A 22,875-nucleotide genomic window follows, 5' to 3' on the forward strand; every position below is an offset into this window, starting at 1 on the left:
GCCTTCCAACTATTTTTCTCAGAAATCTCTTACTTTCATAGTATCAAGATTAGCACTCAACCAAGAATCAATATTTAGATATTCAAGAGTTAATTGAAACATATAATCCACATATACACAAGTAGGACTTGGTTGTAACAATGATGATGGGGTGGAGCTCAGCATGTTTCAAACAAGTATGATTCATATCCTCACAAGGTATATCTACTCTTTCTTCTCTCAGAATTCAAGGCAATGCTTAAAAGCTTATAATCTATATGTGAGAGAAAATATTTTGAGACAATCAAATAGCTCACATATATAAGAAACGAAAAGCACTTTGTGAATATAATTTTTTTTTCAAAGATCTCATGAAATATACCAACTACTTGCACGGATAGACCCAAGCCATAGGTTAAACTCTTGTAACTCATCTCCACATCAAAGGTTGTCCCATCTTAAGGATCAAAAAGGTCTTACAAAGGTTTGTAATGGGGCCAAGGCTCAAGGTTTTAAGAAACAAAGGGTAAGGAATTTAACAAAATGTCCTAAAAACCTAGCAGAGCTCATGTAGATGTAGAGACTTCTAGAAATCCACCAAAGCAAAACGTCACACCCATAGAGGCAAAGTAAAAGAGTCTAATGTCTTCATGTTGGGCCTAATCGTCATTCTAAACTTCCCTTGAACTATCGTGAACTGGACAAAGACCAAATTTTCTGTAGCAGGCCTTCCATTCAAAACAATCTCCAAACTCACCAAGTATGGGGGACTAAAATTCATAACATATATTTTTTTTTCTTTTTCTTTCTTTTTCTTTTCTAGCCGTACACATTTTTTCCTTCTTTCATTTTTTACGGCTTTCACATATTTTTTCTTTCATGGACAAGTCTACCCCCACACTTAAACTTTTACCTCTTCTCAATCTTCATCCTTAACGCCAAATCCATGTAGTAAGTCTCAAAAGATAGCTCCACTAAGTTCTAGAACAAAGGGTAGGATAACTATACTAAGCTTTTAGGGTTAAAGATTTCAAGGGTGATGAAAGAAAAGACTTAATGTAGGCTCAAAGGGGTTTATCTAGGGGAGTCCCACGACGGGCACAAATGGGGTAACAAACTTATTTGGCAATGGTGATAATTCATAGGGTGCCTCTATCCTTTCTAGAATCAGGGACATGTATTGATAAAAGTCTCAACAAGCACAAGAGCGAATTCTAGCATTCTCTAGTCCATCAAACTTAATCTATGGCAAGCAATCAATCAAATGAAAGAATAATGAGATCATCAAAACATCGCCAAGAAAATAAGAATATATTTTTCATTTCACTCCAAGAAAAAGGGACATGGGCTCAAATATCTCACATGGGCTTTTATGAATCAAAACTCATCCTAACATGCTCATATTCTGTACCAAGGTCACGAAATCCATATCCACTACACATGCACACATTTCTCATATATCTCAATTAACCAAAGAATACCATTTAAAAATCATCTCAATCTTGTGATCCTCTTTTAGTCATAATTTCGGAGGTATAGAATCATCCTAGACAGTTGAAAGGCATCCTATGACTCGAAAATAAAAACAAAGGACTAAGACTCAATAAATAAAAGCAACGAATTTTTTTATTTTTTATTTTTTTCGATTTTTTTGTATTTTTCAATATATATGACTCAAGACAAAAGTATAAATCCCTTCCCCCACACTTAAATATTGCATTGTCCTCAATGTAATCAATCATAAGCATGCAATGAAACAATTAAGCATATAGGACTGGAATTTACGAAAAGACTACAAAAATAAAGGAGAAAATTGAAAAGTAAAAGAAATAGGGAAAGAGAAAGCAAATCTGTGTTATTGACTCCTTCATAGCTGCTTCTGAATTGGGTTGCCTCCCAAGCAGCGCTTGAATTTAACGTCTTAAAAAAAAAAATTAGTAAGTACACAAGTGACTATAATTAAAAAAATTAGTAAGTACACAAGTGACGGTACCTCCATTAAAAAAATTAGTAACTATAATTAATAAAGAAATTCAAAATATAAAACAAGTAACTATGAATTACAAACTACAGGTATAATTAACAAGTTAAGTACACAAGTGAATATAAAACAAGAAAGTATTTTTACAAGTTTAAATTGTATAGTTAGTTTTTTTTTTTTTTACTTTAGTGTATCACAACATTTCTGTTTGTTATAAATATCATTGATATCGAATTAAATTCCAAGCGGTAAATCAAGTGGACATGCGGCCCAAGTATAATCGCCTAGACACAAAGTCCCTTTCAAATCCTTTGGGCAACCTTACTGAAATGGCCAGGTGGGGGAGGACGAACACCAGAGGAAAAATCCATTTTGGCATGAGCTACTCCCACATAGTGGTTTAGGCCCATTTACAAGCGCTTCTGGATTCAAAAACCTGTCATGAACGTTGTCCCCTTCCTAAACACCATTCCACATAGGTTATACTTACTAAGATGAAAAATGTTATAAGTGTAAAGACAGTTCAACAAGTGTTAATAAAGGCCGCCCTCAACCTTAAGGGACCTGAACTAGGTACCAATAAGGGGTTTAGGCCAATATTAACAAACGTGACTTCACCTATTCCATTCAATTTACAACTTACAATTAAAACTCGTATTCAACAATATAAAAAAAACAACCTAGTTAATTTATACTAAGTTTCAAACAGTTTATATACAACAATTATAAACAAAAACAAGTGATTTTTCAATCCCCGGCAACGGCGCCAAAAATTGATAACGCTTTGAGTAAGCATATAATTTAACCCTATAAATATTATTAGTAGTATAAGCAAGTAGGGATTGTTCTATTCCGGGGATTGAGGGTACACCTGTCATTGTAAGACAAATAAAGAATTAAAATAAAACAAAGTATATTATTTATAAAAATAAAATAAAGTATATACAAATTTACGAAATAAGGGGGGTTTTTAAGATTTGGTTTCCGAAAATTAAAAGAATTAAAACAAATAAAACTATACAAACACAAGTACAAGAATGAAACATAAGAAACAAAGACCAACCCAATTTCATAATCAAATTCGATTCAACCCTACAATTGTTCTTCCAAGTCATGAGAAAGAAGTTGATCATGTGAAACATTTGAAGCAAACGATTTCCCATATTTTACTTTCCTTTACTAATTAACCTAAATGAAAGCACCTAGATCAATCCTATCAAACATGCAATCAAAGTCTAGAAAGCTAGCTAATCAAGACATGTTCAACGGAATAAACAAAGAGAAAGGTTATCAACTTAAGTGCACAACCTAGTATGAAAAAGTTCATTTATTTGCAATCCTCTTCAATTAAATTCAACCTTTGTGCAAAGCCTTCACTACTTAAATTAGCTCCAATTACATGCATATATCCTAAGTTGGCCAACAAAGAACACATACATATAAAAGTTTTCTGTAATCCAAAATCAATCAAGCAATCTCACATAAGCAACATATGAATCAACATAAAGAAATCACAATTTTATTTCAAAACATATAAACGGGCTTTAAACTTTGCCCTTAACGTCATGTTAACTAGAATTCATAACTCTATAAAATTAAACAAAGAAAAACAAAAGAAAGTATGAAATACACCGTGAAAGATGGATGACATGGCCTTGAGACGAATAACTCAAAGAACTCGAAGATCCTTGAAAGCAAGCAATCTTCTAGGGACGACACAATAGTGGATGGCGGATAGGATCTTGATGTATTGCATGACTTCTTCTCCTCCTTGGTTGAGACGTAGAGCTTCTGAAGACTAGAGAATGGAGATAATTTTTCTGATGTTTATTTACTGAGGGAGAGAGGTGTGTTGTGGTGGTGTGTTTTTGTGGTGTGTTGTGGTGGTGTTGGTTGGTCTGTTGTGCTGTGACGGTGTTATGGTGGTGTCTTGAGAGGAGGCTATATATAGGGGAAGGCAAGGCTTCATGAATTTAATTTCCAAGGAATTTTCTGGTTGCACCACACAGCTTCAACCAATCACATAGCGCCACATCAGCTCTGTTGTGTCATCCAACCAATTAAAAAGCTCCAAAATCAATCTCTAATATTTTGTTGCTGATTTTCCCATGATTTAATCTGATTTTATTCACAATTTTCTGCCAAATATCTAGGCATGAACCTAGACGATGTATCCGGACTCATTTTGGACCTTTTCTCCCTTAAATCTCTCCATGGCATTATCCTTAATATCCTCTCCTTGATTTTCTCTTGATTTTCATATTAAAATTGCAGATTTTATTCTCTAATTTCAGCCAACATATCTTGAGGGAATTGAGGAATGAATCTGGACTTGTTTTGAGTCTTTTTCTTGTTGCACAATCCCTTGAAACTCTTCCAAGATTTTCTCAACGTAATCTCCTTGATTTTCACATTATCTCCATCATTTCCCTAGAAAAAATCAGATTTAATCTCCCATAATATCTCCCACGTTATCTTCAAGCCATGTGGTTTCCTAGTGCCATCAGGACTCCTCTCTTTTCGCCATGTGTTTTCATTTCAGCTTATTTCTTCTCCATGTATTCCAATGTTCATAGAAAATAAAAACTAAATTAAAAATGATTAAATAAAGGAAATAACTAAGAAAAATATGAGGAAATAATTATTAAAACGTCGCATAAAAATGCTCCTATCAACGCTACTGGGGCAAATCACACCTATGAATAGCCGACGGATTCCATGCGAAAATGTATGTAGAGAACGGAAATGAGTTCCTTGGCAATACCTCTAATGATTGCGAATAAAGGCACATCTTAGAGAAGTTTATGTGTCTCTCTAGTGGATTTTATGTCACTATTCTAGCTATTAAATCTAATAAAGTTACAAGAGAAGATCTCTTGGATTTAGACACATATTGGCTTTGTCAAGACAGGATAGGTCATCCTGCTCATGATATGATGATCCGTCTACTAAAGACTTCACATGGACATCATTTCTTTCGAACGAAACGAAGCAAGAATCAAAAGTTAATTTCTGGACTAAGTGTGACCGACGCAGCTACCTAAGGCACCGCCTCCGTCCACCACCAGCCTAGGGCTGGCGCAATCCCTATCCATAACACCATGGATAGCGTCCATCATGGTGATGGTGCCCCAGGTGATGGTGCAATCACCAACTTACTTCAAATAGCGTTTCAGACGCTCAGGCCTAACCAAAATACTCATTGATTGCTTTTAAAGCCTCTCGCTCGTTTTACAAAGCCCGTTCCTTAGGGAAATTAGGACTACGATCGTCCTATGCAAAGGAAATAAACATACTCATTCTGTTCTTACATAGAATCCATGGGGATTCTGTGGATTGATTCAACCAACTTGCGGACGCTTAAATATTTCATGATGTTGGTTGACACGCAAACACGCTGGTCACGTGTTGTGCCATTGTCCACCTATGAATGCAGCTTATGCTATACTCCTAGCACATATCATATGACAACGGGCTCACTCCCCAGATCATCCTATTCAGTCAATTGGATTTGACTATGCTAGAGAGTTTACATCGAAAGACTTTCGATGGATATTGCAATGGGACTGATGTTGGACATCATGTTCCCATGTACACACCCAAATGGTCTTGCGGAAACGACTACGATGATAGTTCGGACATTTGTAATACGCACCAATCTCCTTATATCCGCTTGGGGTGATGCAATATCGCATGCAGCTATGCTAATTCGTCTACGACCCACCGCCACTCAATGTACCTCTGCGTTACAACTAGTGATTGGGTACAAGTATCGTACTTACGCATATTTGAGTGAGCCATTTATGTGCCAATTACACCGCCACAGCTCTCTATGATGGGTCCTTACAGACGAATGGGGAACTGCGTTGAATTTGAGACTCCAACAATCGTCCGCCACTTAATGCCCTTGTAAGGCGATCTCATTACCGCTAGATTTGGGGGTTGTCACTTTGATGAGACAGTCTTCCCGTCGTTAGGGGGAGATAAGAACACGCATGTTCAGTAGGAACGACAGGAATTGTCGTGGCCTGTCCCCACTATGTCTCATCTCGATCCCTATTAAAGTGACGAGATCACACAAATATGCTGCAAACAAGCCTGCAAAGGAAGGACGTCCCTACGAAAGGACTTAGCGCCACCCTACACGGAGGTAGGCATGACACCAATGCCAAAGAGAGTGGCACTCTAGCGTTACAGGCCATGGCCCCAGCTAGGATGTGTGGGAGGCCCATAGGTTCGAAGGACACTTTGGCACATTCCAATCCTTTGATCATCAAGACTCAAAATCTGTCTCATGAGAATCTTCCGGGTTAGGGTTATCGTTGGGGGACGCCTCAACGTCAGAACATATTCCTGAGAATATAGAGCTCTATGAAAATTACACTAGTGTACTTGAGACGTGGGATAGAAACTCCATCATAATTGTTGATGTAGTTGCGCATTTCGTTGCGCATGAGTTTGTTGAGTCAGATGATATCGAACCACATTCCATTGATGAATGAATGCCAACGTAGAGATATTTTGCCTAAATAGAAAGATGCGATCCAGGTTAAGATGGATTCTCTAACAAAGAGGAAGGTTTTCGAGCTAGTGATGCCAACACCTCCTAACATAAAACTTGTTGACTAATGGGTCTTCGTTAGAAAGCGTAGTGAGAAAAAGATATGGTAATCTCGCCTTATGGAGCAAGGCTTCTCATAAAACGCCCTAAAATCTACTACGATGAGACATATTCTCTCGTAATGGATGTCATTGCACTCCACTACCCTGTCAATTTGGTAGTTTCCGAATAACTGAACATGCAGCTTACAAATGTGGTCACTATGTATCTCTATAGGGATCTAGATACGGAATATACATGAAGGTTCATGGTGAACTTCATTTACCCAAGTTAAGTGGCTCTAGACCACGGAGAGCGTTTACAAAGAGGTTGAAACGCTCGCTAAAATGACTACTTGATTAGGAAGGGATATGCCCACGCGTTTCCATAATAAGTTTCGGATTCCATCGCGGTTCATGTTGGACATGATCTTCATTAGAAGCCCTTAAAGAGTTAAGGGAAACCGCTGAACACTTGAAATCCAATTTTGAGATGAAGGATTATGGGAGAACACGATTATGTCTCAGTTTGGAACTTGAGCATCGTGTCGATAGATGCTTAGGCATTTTGACAAGGTCAAACCTTCAAGCACCCTCATGATCGTTCGTAGTCTTGATCCTGAAAATGACCCTCTTCGTCTGAAGGATGATGACGAAGATGTGCTGGAGGCAGAAGTGCCTTACTTGAGTACAATAGGCGCATTATTGTACTTAGCTCAATGCACATGACCGGACATCTCGTTTGCAGTGAACTTGTTAGCTAAGGTATAACTATGCGCCAACACGACGCCATTTTGATTGGTGTAAAAGATATCTTTCAGTATTTGAGATGTACAATTGATATGGGTTTGTTCTATCCCTACAGAGAGAAGATGAATTCGGACCCATCACACACCAGAAACGCCGCCAACGCTAGCCTGCGTTCCCTATCCCTAGCCCAAAACGATATAAGTGTTTTGGAAGGTTTTGCTGATGCTGGGTACCTCTCTGACCCACACAAATGTCGCTCCCAAACTGGTTAAGTGTTCACCATGGGAAAAGACCGTGATATCTTGGAGATCTACAGAACAGACTGTAGTCGCTATATCTTCGAACCATGCAGAGATTATTGCTCTTCATGAAGTGGTTCGTGAATGTTTATGGATTGGATCCATAATCACGCATGTTCAAACAATTGTGGTTTGAAGTCTACCAGAAGATGAGCCTACGAGCATTTAAGATAATGTTGTTCGTTTTGAACAAATGAAGTAAGACTACATCAAAAGCGACAACACCAAGCATAATTAGTAACAATAGACTCTCCTTAAATACCAAAGTGAACTAGGTTCGATCTGAGGATAATGTGACAGACTTGTTTACTAAGTCATTGCCCAAATCCACGTTCGAGAAACATGTGGCAAGAATTGGCTTGCGGAAATTATCTGAACTCCCATGATCGTAGTCATTAGGGGGAGACACAGACATCAGGGGGAGATGTCTACATGTTCACCTCGAAACGTGAAGGGTGTGTTGTGCTCTTTTTCCCCTTCGATCGAGGTTATTTTTGTCCCACTGAGTTTTTGTTACTAGGCAAGGTTTTTAACTAGGCAACGAGAGAAGCACCGCGTTTGGGCAACACAAGGGGGAGTGTTCAAGTAAACCCTAATTTGTGTTTAGCCCAAACTCTAGATTACTTGACCTAGTGGTAATAGAGTTAAATTAGAAGGATCTAGATTCCTATTCAATGTACGATTACTTTTCTTGTATGATTGAGATTCTGGTAATAGGGTTAAATTAGAAGGATCTAGATTCCTATTCAATGTACGATTACTTTTCTTGTATGATTGAGATTCTATACATTGTAATCTTCTATATAAAGAGACCCCTATTATCAATGAGACGACACAACGATTTCCTCTCAATTTTAGTTTCTCTACAACAATAAGATAATACATTTAAAAAAAATCATATAGACCCTATGTAATAGATAAATTGATAATTCCTTGATACAGTGTTTATGATTCGACTATGAGGCCTTAATAAAGTATGACTCAATCGTTGTTTGTTTCTTCTTAAAATTGATATCACCTTGGATCTCATCTCTGACTTTTCTTAACATGGCAAGAAGCAAGAAGTTCTTATGTTGTTTTTTCATGCTGCAACAAAAAATTATTCAATGTCATCACTGCTTTGAGAGCTTTCTCTAACGTAACGGGCTTCATAGTAGAACTATCATCTTCATCATTTCCCATGACGCTCTCAATTATCTTTTCGTTAGTTAACAATTAACATGACATTTTGAACAAAATACAACAATATTTAAGAAAATAAGGAATACTTTGATAAATTAATAATTTATTTATTTATCGATTAATTACTAGTCTCTAATTAATAGGGATGGCAATGGCGCGGATTGGGGATGGGGATCACAATATCATCCCCATCCCCGGGGTCATTCTCCAACCCCCCCGCTCCAATCCCCAATAAAAATATATTGGGGATTCCCCGTCCCCATCCCCACTGGGGACTAAGCCACCAAACCGGCCGAAATCCCCAACAAGAATTTAATAAATAATTTTTTTTCTCATATTGCATTTTTTTAAATCAAAATCTACAACAAATAAAATTAAAACATGATTAAATTCATAATTCAGTGAGTGCAAGAAGAAATGACCTAGCGCTCTGTTAGGGTAAGAACGGCTGCCTCCTTGGTTGTCCGTCTCTAGCACCTTCCTCCATGATAGCGGAGGAGTACGGCGAGTCGGCGACCCCGTTCTCGGTGTCGTGAATACTGCTCATGGCCTGTGGCCTTGTTTCTCAATCTTAGATCGCCCAACGTTTTCAAGATTTTTCTGTGATTCAGTCCGGCAGCCAGGGCAAGCACATCTCACCGGTGGTCGTGCGAGTTCCGTTCTTCAACCTGGTCTGTCTAGGCCAAAGAACCAATGGGCAGCGACATGGAGGGATGTGGTGAAAGGCATGAGGTTGCGATTGGGTGTATGGAGGGCTGTCGGAGATCGAATCTGGCTCTGGGGTCGGATTTGGGATCTGGGACGACGTGACTTTTGGTTTCTCGTTCAGGCTTTATGGTGGCTTGGGCCTCGTCTGGTTCTGGTCGCCAGCTTCCTTGGGTGGCTATTATGGAGTCAAAATTCAGCGGCGTTGCTGAGTAGCCCTAGTGGTGGAGATCTCTGTTTCCCATTCCTTGATCGGGGTAGACTAACGATCCGAATTTGGGATCTGAGTGGTGTTTGCAAATGGTTTCGGATCTGGGATCCGGGTGGACATTGGGCTTGGACTGCAACCCATTATTTGTGGGCTGTTTGTTTTTTAACAATGGAATGGGGCTCTTGTGCTTTACTGGTATTGGCTCCAGGACCATATTCTATGGTATTTGTTCGTGAAAGATCGTCTGCCAACATGGCCATGTTCTGACAACCTTGGCCGGCTTCGATATTTAGGTGGGAGAGTGCCTTCATTCCGGCGCCATGTTGACTTTTGTCAATTTGTGCGTTGGAGTTCGATGGGTAGTCAAACCACCGAATACTCAATTCACTATACGGCTGCAATCCGTAGTGTAAAATCAGCGTGGCGTCTTGACATTGCTGCTCTTGTGTTATTAAGTTTTTATATTTCATATGTATTTTCTTTTCGTACCGTTTTGCTTCTCTTCTTGATGTCTTTTGGCATCGTATCGTTGTAATATTTCAATTTCAATATATAGCTGACCTCCTTCGATTCAAAAATAATTCAGTGAGTGCAAAAGTCAAAACACCATTAAAGTAAAAATGTAACCATTAAAGTAAACTAGTAAATGTATATATTTATGATTATATTATAAAAAAAAATTTAAATATATAAAAATTATATATATATATATAAATTAAATATATGTATGTGTATATATATATATATATATATATATATATATATATATACTATTGGGGTGGGTTTGGGAATGGAAATCACAATACCATCCCCGCCTCATCCCTATTCCTCATTTGTCCCCGAATTCTCCGCCCATTAGGGGTGGGTATCCAATGGAGCTTCACCCCGCTGGGGATTTTTGTCATCCCTACTAAATTACTAATTAATCAGGTTTTGGTCCCAATACTTAAACGCTATTAATTTATAGAGATTTAACTATATGTATTGTATTGTTGGAAAATTTGACTAAATTACAATTATCAAAATTGATGTAATTTATAGGAGAATTTTGATCTACTTATAGTAAGGAAAAGAAAAATTCGAACTCAATAACACCACTATCAAGTAAATGTAAGTGCTCATATCAATCTTTATGTGAGGGATCTCGATTTTTCATGCTTTAATGAGACTTCTTTCTTTTAGGGGGGTGGTGTATTCATTTCAGAGTCTATAAGATTTTTTTGTATTTTAGAAGTCTATGGGTATTTGTCACGCCCCTGATTTTACACACATGAAAATCGATATATATAACCCCATAATTATATATGCGTGAACGTCCAGTCATCAATACGAAATACCTGAAATCTTTTTCCCTTAACTTACACACATATTGATGCCCTGAACCCCCAAAGTTAATATACACTCGCTCCAAAGAGTTATATATTACACAAGCTTACGAATTAAATTGTCAACAACAAAATAAAACGTAAAGGCTACTCAGAGTAACTATACAACGGAAGTCCTTATAACGGTAAAGTCACAAAATTGGCTTCCTACCGTAAAGCTGCAAAGGCGCTACCTCAGCTTCAGCGCGATTATCCTAACCTGCAGGATTAACCCCTACACCGTTGGAATGGTGCACCGGGTTGCCACACAACAAACCCGGTAAGCTTTTGCAAGCCCGTATGAGTAACTCAAATCACACATGCACAACTCACGCCAAAAACGAGGAAAACCTTTCAACTCGCGAATAAGGAAAACATACCATGCTTCCAAAAACAATACTCTTTTCCCAAAAGAAACAACGAAAGTCACACCGTGACAAAATCATATAAATCGTTAACCTAACAATTCAAATATGATAAATCGATCCAACCTGGATAAAACAATAATTGGGTCCAACCTGGACAAAACAGCAATTAGGTCCAACCTGGACAAAACAGCAAATAGGTCCAACCTGGACAAAGCATCAACACAAATAAATCATACCCATTGTTAACCTAACAAGTAGAATATGATAAATCGATCCAACCTGGATAAAACAACAAATCGGTCCAACCTGGACAAAACATCAAATCGGTCCAACCTGGACAAAACATGTACCCAGGAGTCTTAAGTAACCTACTTAGATCCCTAAAGTACGATGGCAGACAGACTAGAGCTCTAACTGAATATATCGTAACCTGTCACCTCGGCCAAGGTTCAACCTTACGATATATGCTGCCTGAGGATGCAACCTGCAACCCCGGATCCTTAGGTCAACCTGACCCTCAGATCAAAACGTTAAATCAACCCAAAAGGAGAAATCACAACCTGTGACTCTCAAATCCTCAGACCACCGGTCGTTAGATCAAAACGTTAAATCAATTCAAAAGGAGAAATCACAACCTGTGACTCTCAAATCCTCAAACACTTTTCAAAACAATAGAAATACCATTTCCCACCAATTGTTTTCCAAAAGCCACAACCCAAAACAATAAAAAGCATCGTTCATGCATATTGTTTCACAAATCCACAACTAATACATGAATACGTATGTATATATATACATCCCATAATATATATATGTACACACATAGTCACCTCCTCATAAATGTCACTAATACCATCTATAGTTTGCAGTTAACTAAATAACTTTCAAAACAGTATGGTGAACCCGTTCGTGATATGAACTTCGTGAGATTACTCACCTCGAACTCCTGCTGCGTCTTCAATACAGAACCGAACCAAACTATCACCAACAACTCGTTCAAATACTTCGTCAAGTACCTAATCACATACGGTTCCAACTTAGTAACGATTTATATTTGATTTAAGTTCGAAACCCCTGTTTTGAACTAAAATCCTCCAAAGTGGTGCCAATCGAGGCGAAACCACATCCGAGACCTCCCAAAGTCTCTGGAATACGTCCACGATCGATGTGACCAAACCACAAGTCGATCGAACGCTCGAATCCTCACGGATCGAATAAATTCACCGATATGAAACGGCAAAAATCATAACAAATTCATTCGAACTCCAAAATTTGCATATTATATATCGAAACGCTCGTATCGACGAGTATAAGACATATAATACCAGAAACAGTCCCATACATGGCCGGAACACCGCCGGAACGCCACCACAGGCGGTGGCGCACCGCCGCCGGCCAAAAACACATTATTTCACAAAACTCCCAACATCAAAAAGCTTCATCTAAGCATGCTTGTGAATTCTCATAACTGGATCGAAGTCAAAAAACAAGCCTAAGGGATCGAAAACTACCTCACAAGCCGTGAACAGTGATCCAATCCGAGTTGATCGAAGTTTCACGTGAATCGATCCAAACAACCACCAAGGATCGATCAACGAGGCCGCTCTGAGCTCAACCAAGGAATCGTTGAAGCCATGAAGTCGCCGGAGTTGTGTTTTCCGGCCGGGTCCGAAAACACCAACCTGCACCGCCTTCTACCGCCGCTACCACCGAGAATCGGCGCTAGAGAACACCACAGGGACCACCAGACGGCGGAGACGATCCTGTCTGGAAAATTTCGTCGCCGGAGATGGCCGGAGCTCGCCGGAAACGTCAGGTCGGATCGACCGGGTCCGGGTCGGGTCAGTCGAAAAACTTCGACTCTGAAGACGCGGACGAGAGAGAAGAGAGAGAGAGTGTGGTTTCCGGAAAAGGAAAGTGGAAAATGAAATATTTTTCTGATTTTTCCTATATATACTAAAATGGAAACTTCTTTCCATAGCCATAACTTCCTCATACGAACTCCGATTTACGCGTTCCGCATGTCCACAAACTCGTATCGACGCGCTCTACAACTTTCGTGAAGGAAGTTTTCGGAGAATCTCAACGTATCAAAAGTCAACCTTGAAACCCCCCTAATTCCACACTTTACGAATAAATAATTCGTCCGAAACACTTCCGCTCCGTCCACGAGCCACGAAACCGTCCGATACCCATAATTTAAATTCCGGAAAATCCTCGGAAAATAAATACGAATTTCTGGGGCATCACAGTATTCAACATAGATTTTAAATGGACATTTAAAATCTTGATGTATTCAATTCAGATTTAAAAATATCCATTTAAATATGATGATATTCAAAAGTATACGAATTTTTAAGGATTTCATTAAATGCTAGATTTTGGAGGATTTTATAGTGCTTTTTATACATATCAAAACTCTAAAACAATCCAACCACTTCCCAAGAGATTTTGATAGATTCTTTCTCACTCAAAAAATGAAGAAACTCTTCACCAAAAAAAAAAAAACAAGTCTCAATATGTGACACTCATCCATTTTGTCTTAGACCTATTTTCCCACTATCTTCCTCTGCCTCTGCTCTCATCTAATAATTTTTTATTTTATTTTTATCACTATAGCACTTGAAGTCTTAATCCTTCTAGCTAATTAAGCTCACTTTCAATGGTATTATTAAGATGATACATACACACATGATTCTTTTGTAAATTAGATATGAAATAAATTATGTCATTAGTTTACTTTGGCTAGTTAATTTTCTCTTATTGTTCATATATCATTATACACAAGATAAAGAATGGTAGATTGTCATACTTTCTTGTCATTGATATAACATTATAGTTGAATTCATACATCCATTGCTTAATTAAAGAAGAAGAAGGGAAAAAAAATTAACCTACCAAAAACATCATAAAGATTTGTAAAATCTATTAAATACTAGTAAATTAATCAATTATAATCAATCAGAGTCCATATAGAATTTAAACAATCTGTGGATTAAGTAAATCTATGGATTGTAAAAATTCAAACAAACTTTTTAAAAATCTGAATTGAATACACCCCTTTATTTAAAGATGAAAGATTTCATTTATTGTGGTATTTGAATTTTGGGAGGAGTTACTATGACTAATTCAAATCATGCTTGTTGGCATAGTTGCTTGCGGGTATCCAAAACCAAAAGGGCTCTGCCAGCGCTGAGATCTATAAGCCTAGAGCAAATCGTCGAAGTAGATCCTGACATTAGGTGTTTAGAGAAAAATTAATTTAAAATTAACGCAAGAGACATGACACAATAATAATTTCAAACGACATCACACAATAATAATTTTAAACTAACATGTGCTTGTCTCACCACGCAACCTTGAAGGATGCTGGTTGTGCAATGTCATGTGGCTAGCTTTGATTTCTTTGCAACTTCTATCATTTTGTAAATTTTAAATAGGTAATTCAAGCTTTAATACCTTCAATAGGAGATATTGACGACTAAATATTACAAGTAAGAATATATACGCCAATTTACTTCATCTTTCGAGTTTATATAAGATTATGCTCCATACCCCAGCGACATGGACTAAGCACGAGGCCCTAAAACACGGCCCTATGAGATTTGTCTTCTATAAACCCCACTAAATCACAATTATCTACTAATAGTGCCCCTCCATGGAGCTATCTTAGTTGCAACTTGCACCAAAACGGATGAGATTAAGGAAATGATTATCCACTTATGCAAGTAAACATCACTAGTTCCAAAAGCATGGCCTTTTTCACATATTCAATGAAACAATGGGTTTGTGATTTGATCCCTATTTAATTAAAACTAATCAATGACTTGTAGTGCTTATTTAAAATATCGTAGATAATATCACTTTAACCCACATATTTCTCAATATTATAAACCTATTTGCTATTATTTTTATTACTTTAATCAAAACAAATGGTGTGGTCGCCTACAAAAGCTACCATGGTTTAGGCATTTCTTTGTTATTTTTGGTTTTTATGTAATGGCGGATGATCTAAGGCCGACTTGAAAAGACTGCGTGTTGCCAATGCTATGTGTATTAAAGCTCCCATGGTTTAGGGCTTTAGGCATTTCCTTGTTATTTTTTGTCACTACGTAATGGCGGATGATCTAAGACAGATCTAAAAAGACTGCATGTAATTGTTTATATATTTTAATTTGAGAAGATTTTAAAAAAATTTAGTCATAAGTCATTTTCTCTAACATAAAATCACACATTAACTCGAAACTAAAATTTTAAATAAAGGGCCCAAAGAAGTCATTTGAAGACTAAATTAAACACCAATTACATTTAAAAGGCATAGTCATTACACTACATTCTTGTAGCTAAATAAGCTCAAATAGATACTTAGATCAAAAAATTTCATCAAGTAAATGACATGGAACAATTAAATTCTAACTACATTGTTCTTGAGGATCTTTAAAGATAAAAGTTGGAGCCATCTGATGCGATGTTACACCTCAAGGAATTTATCCAATTGTTTCGAATGACTATGTGTGCATGATTAGTGACAATCTGATTTGTCCATACTGGTCTATTTTCAATAATTTTTCTCTTTATTTATTGACCCTTGAATTCATGTGTTGGCACCACAGTGATCGAAACAACAGGGCACCTAACGTAGCTCCGAAGGTACATGGACTTTAAGTGAGGACGACTGTATGCTACCGCCACCTCGATAGCCAACCACGTTGTACGCATCGCTGGACGCGTTTACACGTGCTGTCCGTACAGATCTAGTTGTTGGTTTCTGAAATCACACGTACCATTACCATTCCCCACCGTAATTATAATTATGATTATGGGTCCTGCGGCGATTACATTTTTTTGCCGACTTTGTCAGCCTTTTCTTTATTCAATACCATCAAATCAAATCAAGATTTATTCAATTCGACTCGACCCAAATCTGCCCAACAAGACTGGTTCAGTGGTTTTGTTCACTATTCTGGTGGTGATACCGACCTAACGGTCCAAACCAGTGCAATTGCCCGTGAGTTCATAAAAGCCCAATGGAGCTATTAACATCGAAGTACAAAATACGTCATAATCCTATTGCTTGAAATGTTTTATATGGTTTCCCATTGCTCCATTTTCAATGGTGTTTATATGGTCATTTTAATTTATCATAAAAATTAGGCTTAATCGTCATTGAATGTAAATTTCACCGTGAAAAATAAAATAATTTAACTTAAATATAATTATTTTCACCATTAGACTTATATTCGATAATAGTTGAGCAAAATATTCTTAGTCAAAAACTGCTCGAGTGAACATTATTGGCTCCATCTTATCTTTTTTTTGTTGATCACCAAGTTTATCCCCCAATGTCTTCATGCTTCTATGATAAAGAAACTTCACTGTACATATAAAGAAAAAGGCTTGCTCACCTAAGGGACAGTTTTTAAGGGACTGTGAGGGACAAGTGAATCTGACGGCTAAAAATAAATGCACAGTTTTAAGTTGTTACAATTTCTGCTTTTATATTTAATACATGTGGTTGAGATGCATTTGTCCCTCACAGTCCCTTAAAACTGTCCCTTAGGTGAGCAAATCTGATATAAAGAAATACCACTAAAAAATAACAACAATAACAATAACAGAGTGTTGTGCAGAATAGTGAAGATTGAGTTTCAAACACGGGTTCAATAATGTTAATATTTTTCTTACTCTAACTATTTGGGTATGGAGTTGTACATAAAAAGTCTTGAAATTAGTCTGTGTAATAACAATTTCTTAACATAATAGATAACTTTAACTTTAACGTGACATTTCAAATGATTATAATTTAAATTACTTTTTCAACAATTTAAACAAAACTAAAATTGAACCCACGTTTATGATAAATATCGTATAATCTCGCCATTAACAACGTAACCACATAAGTATGTTCCAGTAAATACTAACTTAATTGCTACTAATCGCCGGTGGTTAGTTGTTTCCAAGCAACAGTTAGCAGACTATATTTGAGGGGGGAGAGTAGGAATCAATTTAGCCTATTGCCTCCCTTATTATGGTGTGAAAATTACAACACTACATCCAAAATCATAAATATATTTATATATTTTGGATCAGATCATTACCCTTCGTAAAAACGGAAAGGGCCCTTCCACAGTTTTCTTTATTGTTCGATCTCATCTTCTTCTTCTTGGTAGATTTAGATATTTATAAGAAGAAGAGTTAATTAATCGCAGTTACCGTGATATTAACTCCACCACGGTTAAATCCAACCGCACTATCTGACTATGTGGCCTACCTGGCACATACTCTCTCTCCCAAAGCAGTTTATATATCACAGACTCACCTTCAACCTTTCTCGCATTTCAACTCTCTCTCTCTCTCTCTCTCTCTCTTCATAAACTCCAAAATGATGCTCGGAGAACCGAGCCGACTCGCTCCGACCCTCAAGGTCGCTCCGTGGGACCCATTCGACGACCCGACCTCCGGTCTAGGATCGCCGTTTTCCGTTCGCAGCCCATCTGCCAATGCCGGCTTCCTCGACTCGCTCTCGGCGCTCCACCGGTTCCTTCCGTCGAACGAGTCCGACTCACTGAGCGACGACCCGGACATGCCTCTCATTTCCTGCGACCAGTTCCGGATGTTTGAGTTCAAGGTTCGGCGCTGCGCACGTGGCAGGTCACATGACTGGACCGAGTGCCCGTACGCCCACCCGGGCGAGAAGGCCCGCCGCCGCGACCCGAGGAAGTACCACTATTCGGGTTCGGCCTGCCCCGATTTCCGCAAGGGCAACTGCGCTAAGGGAGACTCCTGCGAGTTCGCTCACGGCGTTTTCGAGTGCTGGCTCCACCCGGCTCGCTACCGGACCCAGCCATGCAAGGACGGGCTGGCCTGTCACCGCCGGGTCTGCTTCTTCGCCCACACGCCCGAACAGCTCCGGGTCCTGCCCGGCCACAGCCCGAGGACTCACGGGCCGGGTTTCTTCGATTCGCCCACTTCGCCTCCGATATCTCCGCCGTCGGATTCGCCGCCAATGTCTCCGAACAGTCCGCAACTCCGCCTCAACTCGGTGAGTGAACTCGTCGCGTCCATGCGCAACTTCAAGCTGGCCAAGATGCAAATGAGCACCACTCCTCCTTCGTGGGTTGGATCCGGGTTCGGATCCCCCCGCGGACCTCCGCTCCGACCCGATTTCTTTAGCCTCCCCAACACCCCAACTCGCAATTCGGGTCGGTCCGGACCGGGCCCGTTTGATCTGTGGGAGCACTCGCTGGTTGAAGAGCCGGCAATGGAGAGGGTGGAGTCGGGAAGGGACCTAAGGGCGAGAATGTACGCGAAGCTGAGTAAGGATAACTCGATGGGCCGGGTTGACTCAGGCGGGTTTTCGGGTCCTGATGTGGAGTGGGTATCAGAGTTAGTGAGTGAGGGCGAGAACTGAGTGGGTTTGGTGGGTTTTGCTGTGGATTCAATTTTTTGGCTGATGCGGCGGCCTTTGATTCTTCTGACTTTTGCTGTGGATATTATTTTCCAAGTTTCATTTTGTAATTCTGGTTCATTCTGTAAATAGTTGATGTGAACCATACTGTGAACAAGGAACAAGAAAGCAAGAAACCCGAAAAAAAAAAAAATTAGAAATTTTGTGATCTGTACAAATGAAGGAAAAAAAGGAAGAAGAAGGGATTTGTTGGGGCTGCCGATGAATTTGTAGCGGTTGCTTTCATGCTTATTATTATTGTTATGTCTATGAACTTGTAATTTCCCTGTTCTAATTTTCTTGGGTTTAAGTTGTTGTTCTTCATGGCTTTAATTAATCCAAAGTTTTATTTCTTTCAATTCTCCTCCATTCTTTGTTTATGGATATTCTTTGCCCCCTAGCCTTGTTGTTTATCCATTTAAGGAAACCTCCCGATTCAGTCTGGCTGTCTGGGTTTCCATTGATTCCTAACAAAGTAGTTTTTTGTCTTGAAGAATCCATTTTGATTCCTGGAGTTTTTGTTAAGGGATTATGAAAATGAAATGTGATCTTATCCAAAACAATGAGTGTTTGGTGGTAATCGTCGCTCGTAGATTTCATTTGATGCTTCAGTTTCTACGAGATTGAGTTGCAGCATATTAATTAATTAAGTGTCAGTAAATGATAATTATTAAAGTGTGATAATTAGATAATTAAAATCCACAACCCGCCTGTAGATTTGTTTAGACTTTAGTGACGTGGCTGTGGAGCTGATAAGCCAGTCCTTATCCATTGGAAATATTTTAATTTATCTTCTTGTGTTTGACAATCCTTTCGGGGGTTTCTCTGGAAAATCATCATCTTTGATGTGATGGTTTTGATGAGACATATTATGGTCAAGCACTAGGAGCCAAGGAGCTAGGGACCACTAATATGTAGACGTTATAATGGTTAATTACCTAATATCTGAAAAAAAAAATTTCTATGCATCGGCGGTATAAATTAACTAACAGATTTTCACTATCATTATATTTTTAATAATAAAATCTGACCATTCATTTTTTTGTAGATGCAAGTGCATATTAATACACCGAATACTCTTATTAATATCAATCTTCTAGTTTTATTGTCATAGAAAGTTGTGGCTCACTATTACACAAGTTATCTATCTTTTAATTTTGTCGTTGGAAAAAGCTGGTTTAATAGTTTATAAGTTAATTTGTTATCAATGTTCTAATTTTATTGTTGCAGAAAGCTGATCTATTATTATATAAGTTAATTTGTCATCCATTTTTTAGTTTATCATCGTAGAAAGCTGATCTACCAATGTATGAGATAATCAATACTTGATTTTTATCGGTCGAGTGTGATTTCAGTTAACTTCTGATTATCATATGACTGTAGGGTTAGACTAATGCTCAAAGATTCTATAAATGAAGTCGAAAGCTTATGATTATATTTGAGATTGGGGTCTTATTAAGAAATAAAGACAGAAGAGATGGGATTAGATGAGTAATTATAAAGAATGGAAAATGGGGGGACAAAATGGACGGTGATTCCAAAGGTTTGGTGAGTTTGTCGTCGTCTTGGAACTTTACTATGGTGGAAGGTGGGAGGAATAATCTGGTGCCGGCGTGCTCATCCTCAAAGGTGTGGGTCGGTCCACCTATTACCATCAAAAGCTTCCATCAGAGAGCTCCTTGATAACTGTGACATTTGGATTTGTTTGGTTACTCGTGAAATGCCAAATCAATCTTGTCTTTGTTTGTTTCGCAGAATCAAATTATCAGGAATTTTTTTTTTTTTTTATACGAAAAGACTATAGATTAAAGATTGAAGCCTCTCTGGCATCCCGAGTTTACAAGGTCGAAGAATAAAAAAATTTATTCTTTTTTTTATATTGAGAAATTTTAAATACACACATTTAATTACTTAATACACATCCTTATTTTTAAATTTTCTTTTAATACCTCTTTACCCTTCTAATAAGGTTGAACAGTACGAAAAAAACAAAAAAAAGCTTCATATGTGGTCATATTTGGATCTCTTCGACCTTATTGGGAACAATTTAATGATTCTGACCTCTAGATGAAAGAAGAATAGTTTAAAAAAGCTCTCTTGGAAGAAAATTATCGTAGTTCTTCCTTCGTAAAGACCATGTGGTATTGTGGTGGTTCTCTGGATCCTTAATATTTAATGGTGTAGCATACTGGATTATGGACAAGAGCCATTCTTGTTATCTTGTGTCTTTCGACACCGGCAGTGAGGCATTTGAAGAAATTCTGCTGCCACATGTTGTTGGTAAAATGGGGCCGTATTGATAAGTAAATCAATTTGCTTATTGGACTTGGAAGTTGGAACGCGACAAAGGTGATGTGGATTCTTCGAAATAAGTCTTTTGTGAATAAGTTGCACATAGTTGTTCTTCCTGGAATGTGTTCAAGTCCACTGAGCTTTAGTCACCTCCTAATCGAGTATTATGAAGAATTTGCTTCTAAAGGTTTTGATATTCATAGTTATCTAGCTTTATATAATCTTGAATCTCGATAGATTACCGTAAATTCGGCCCAAACTTCCTATTACGAGTACTATGCGACTACATACATTGAAAGTCTAATTTTACTCGATGATCGAAAAGGCTAGTATAACTCAGTTCTCTGTACTATGTAATTAGCGAATGCACTTGTCTACTTGCACCGAGTTCGTTGTTTTCTATGGCTAGTGATGGACCAGTTGCAAGTTGATTGACCTTATGTACTCTAAAAGTATGATCAAATCGACAGGACTAATTTTGTTCGCTCTCTCGAAACTGTTGCGTCCAAAACTAACGAAGTTACGTTGGTTTTCTCATCAAGTCATCATCATCATATCTGCATTTTCTAGTTATTAGGAGCCTGAGTACTTTATCATGTAAGTAGTATCTAGACGGCGTTGTTATTTATTTATTTATATTATGGGGAGTATAAGAGGAAGTTTGAGAAAAAATTTAGACAAAAAAAATTGAGGGATGTGTATTAAGTAAATAGGAGTGTGTATTTAAAATTATATTTGGAATGCAAAAAAAAAATATATATTTTCCTCAATTAAAGAAAAATAAGAGAAGAAGTTGTTCTTTCTATACATCCGATCATTTTCTCCCATTTTTTCCTTAAAGTTGGTGGGTCCATCAAAAGTTTCCATCACCCAGCTTATTGACAAATGTGTCATTTGGATTTGTTTTGTTACACGTAAAATGCCAAACCAATCTCTAAGGTCTCGTTTGTTTTGCGGAATTGAATCATCAGGAAAGGAAATTTATTCATTTCTCGTGTTTGGGATGCAAAAGGAGAATATACACTTTCCTCAAAAAAGAAAAAATAAGGGAGAAAGTGGTTCATTCCATACATTCAATTATTCATTTTTCCTCATTATTTCTTTGCATTTATTACTCATATTCTATTATTTTATTGCATTAATTAAACGTTTTTGATAACTTTTCCTATAACTTTTTTTATGTTACCAAACACTGAAATAAAAATTTCGTGGAAAATTTAATGAGAAAGGCAAAGGAAATACTTTCCCTCCTGCAAACTAAACAAGGTCTAAAAAGCAAGGCAAGTACTTAACCCAATGCCAAAGTATCTAATTTGCATATTACAAACAGATATTACAAAACATAAACGGTGAAAAAGAAATTGGTAATTTTATTAATATCGTGAGTGAGCTGTGACTTATTGATTATTTGAAATTGTAAAAAAAAAAAAAATTAATTAACTAGAGAGCTATCTCATGGAAGTCCACCTTTTGCTTCAGTTAAACAAATAATCTGTTCGATAAAATACATCGACAATAACATGCACGCACATGCAAATTCTCAAATATTTACAAAATGAGAAATGTTCTTTATCACCTTCAATTATGTATAAATGTTCTACTTCTTAATTCACTGATGAATTAACCAGAGAGCTATCTCATGGAACTCATCATTTTGCTTCAGTTAAACAAATAATATATTCAATAAAATACATCGAC

At 37.8% G+C, this 22,875-nt stretch overlaps 1 protein-coding gene across 1 annotated transcript; it reads left to right on the forward strand.

Annotated features, from left to right (window-relative positions):
* The first annotated feature begins 17,755 nt into the window (after nucleotides 1-17,755).
* On the forward strand, nucleotides 17,756-19,205 carry LOC112172201 (zinc finger CCCH domain-containing protein 20). The gene has a single exon (XM_024309448.2). The coding sequence runs from the start codon at nucleotides 17,821-17,823 to the stop codon at nucleotides 18,847-18,849; it is 1,029 nt and encodes a 342-aa protein (XP_024165216.1). The 5' UTR covers nucleotides 17,756-17,820; the 3' UTR covers nucleotides 18,850-19,205.
* The last annotated feature ends 3,670 nt before the right edge of the window (nucleotides 19,206-22,875 follow it).

This window comes from Rosa chinensis, chromosome 6 (assembly GCF_002994745.2).
Source record: "Rosa chinensis cultivar Old Blush chromosome 6, RchiOBHm-V2, whole genome shotgun sequence".
Taxonomy (NCBI): domain Eukaryota; kingdom Viridiplantae; phylum Streptophyta; class Magnoliopsida; order Rosales; family Rosaceae; genus Rosa; species Rosa chinensis.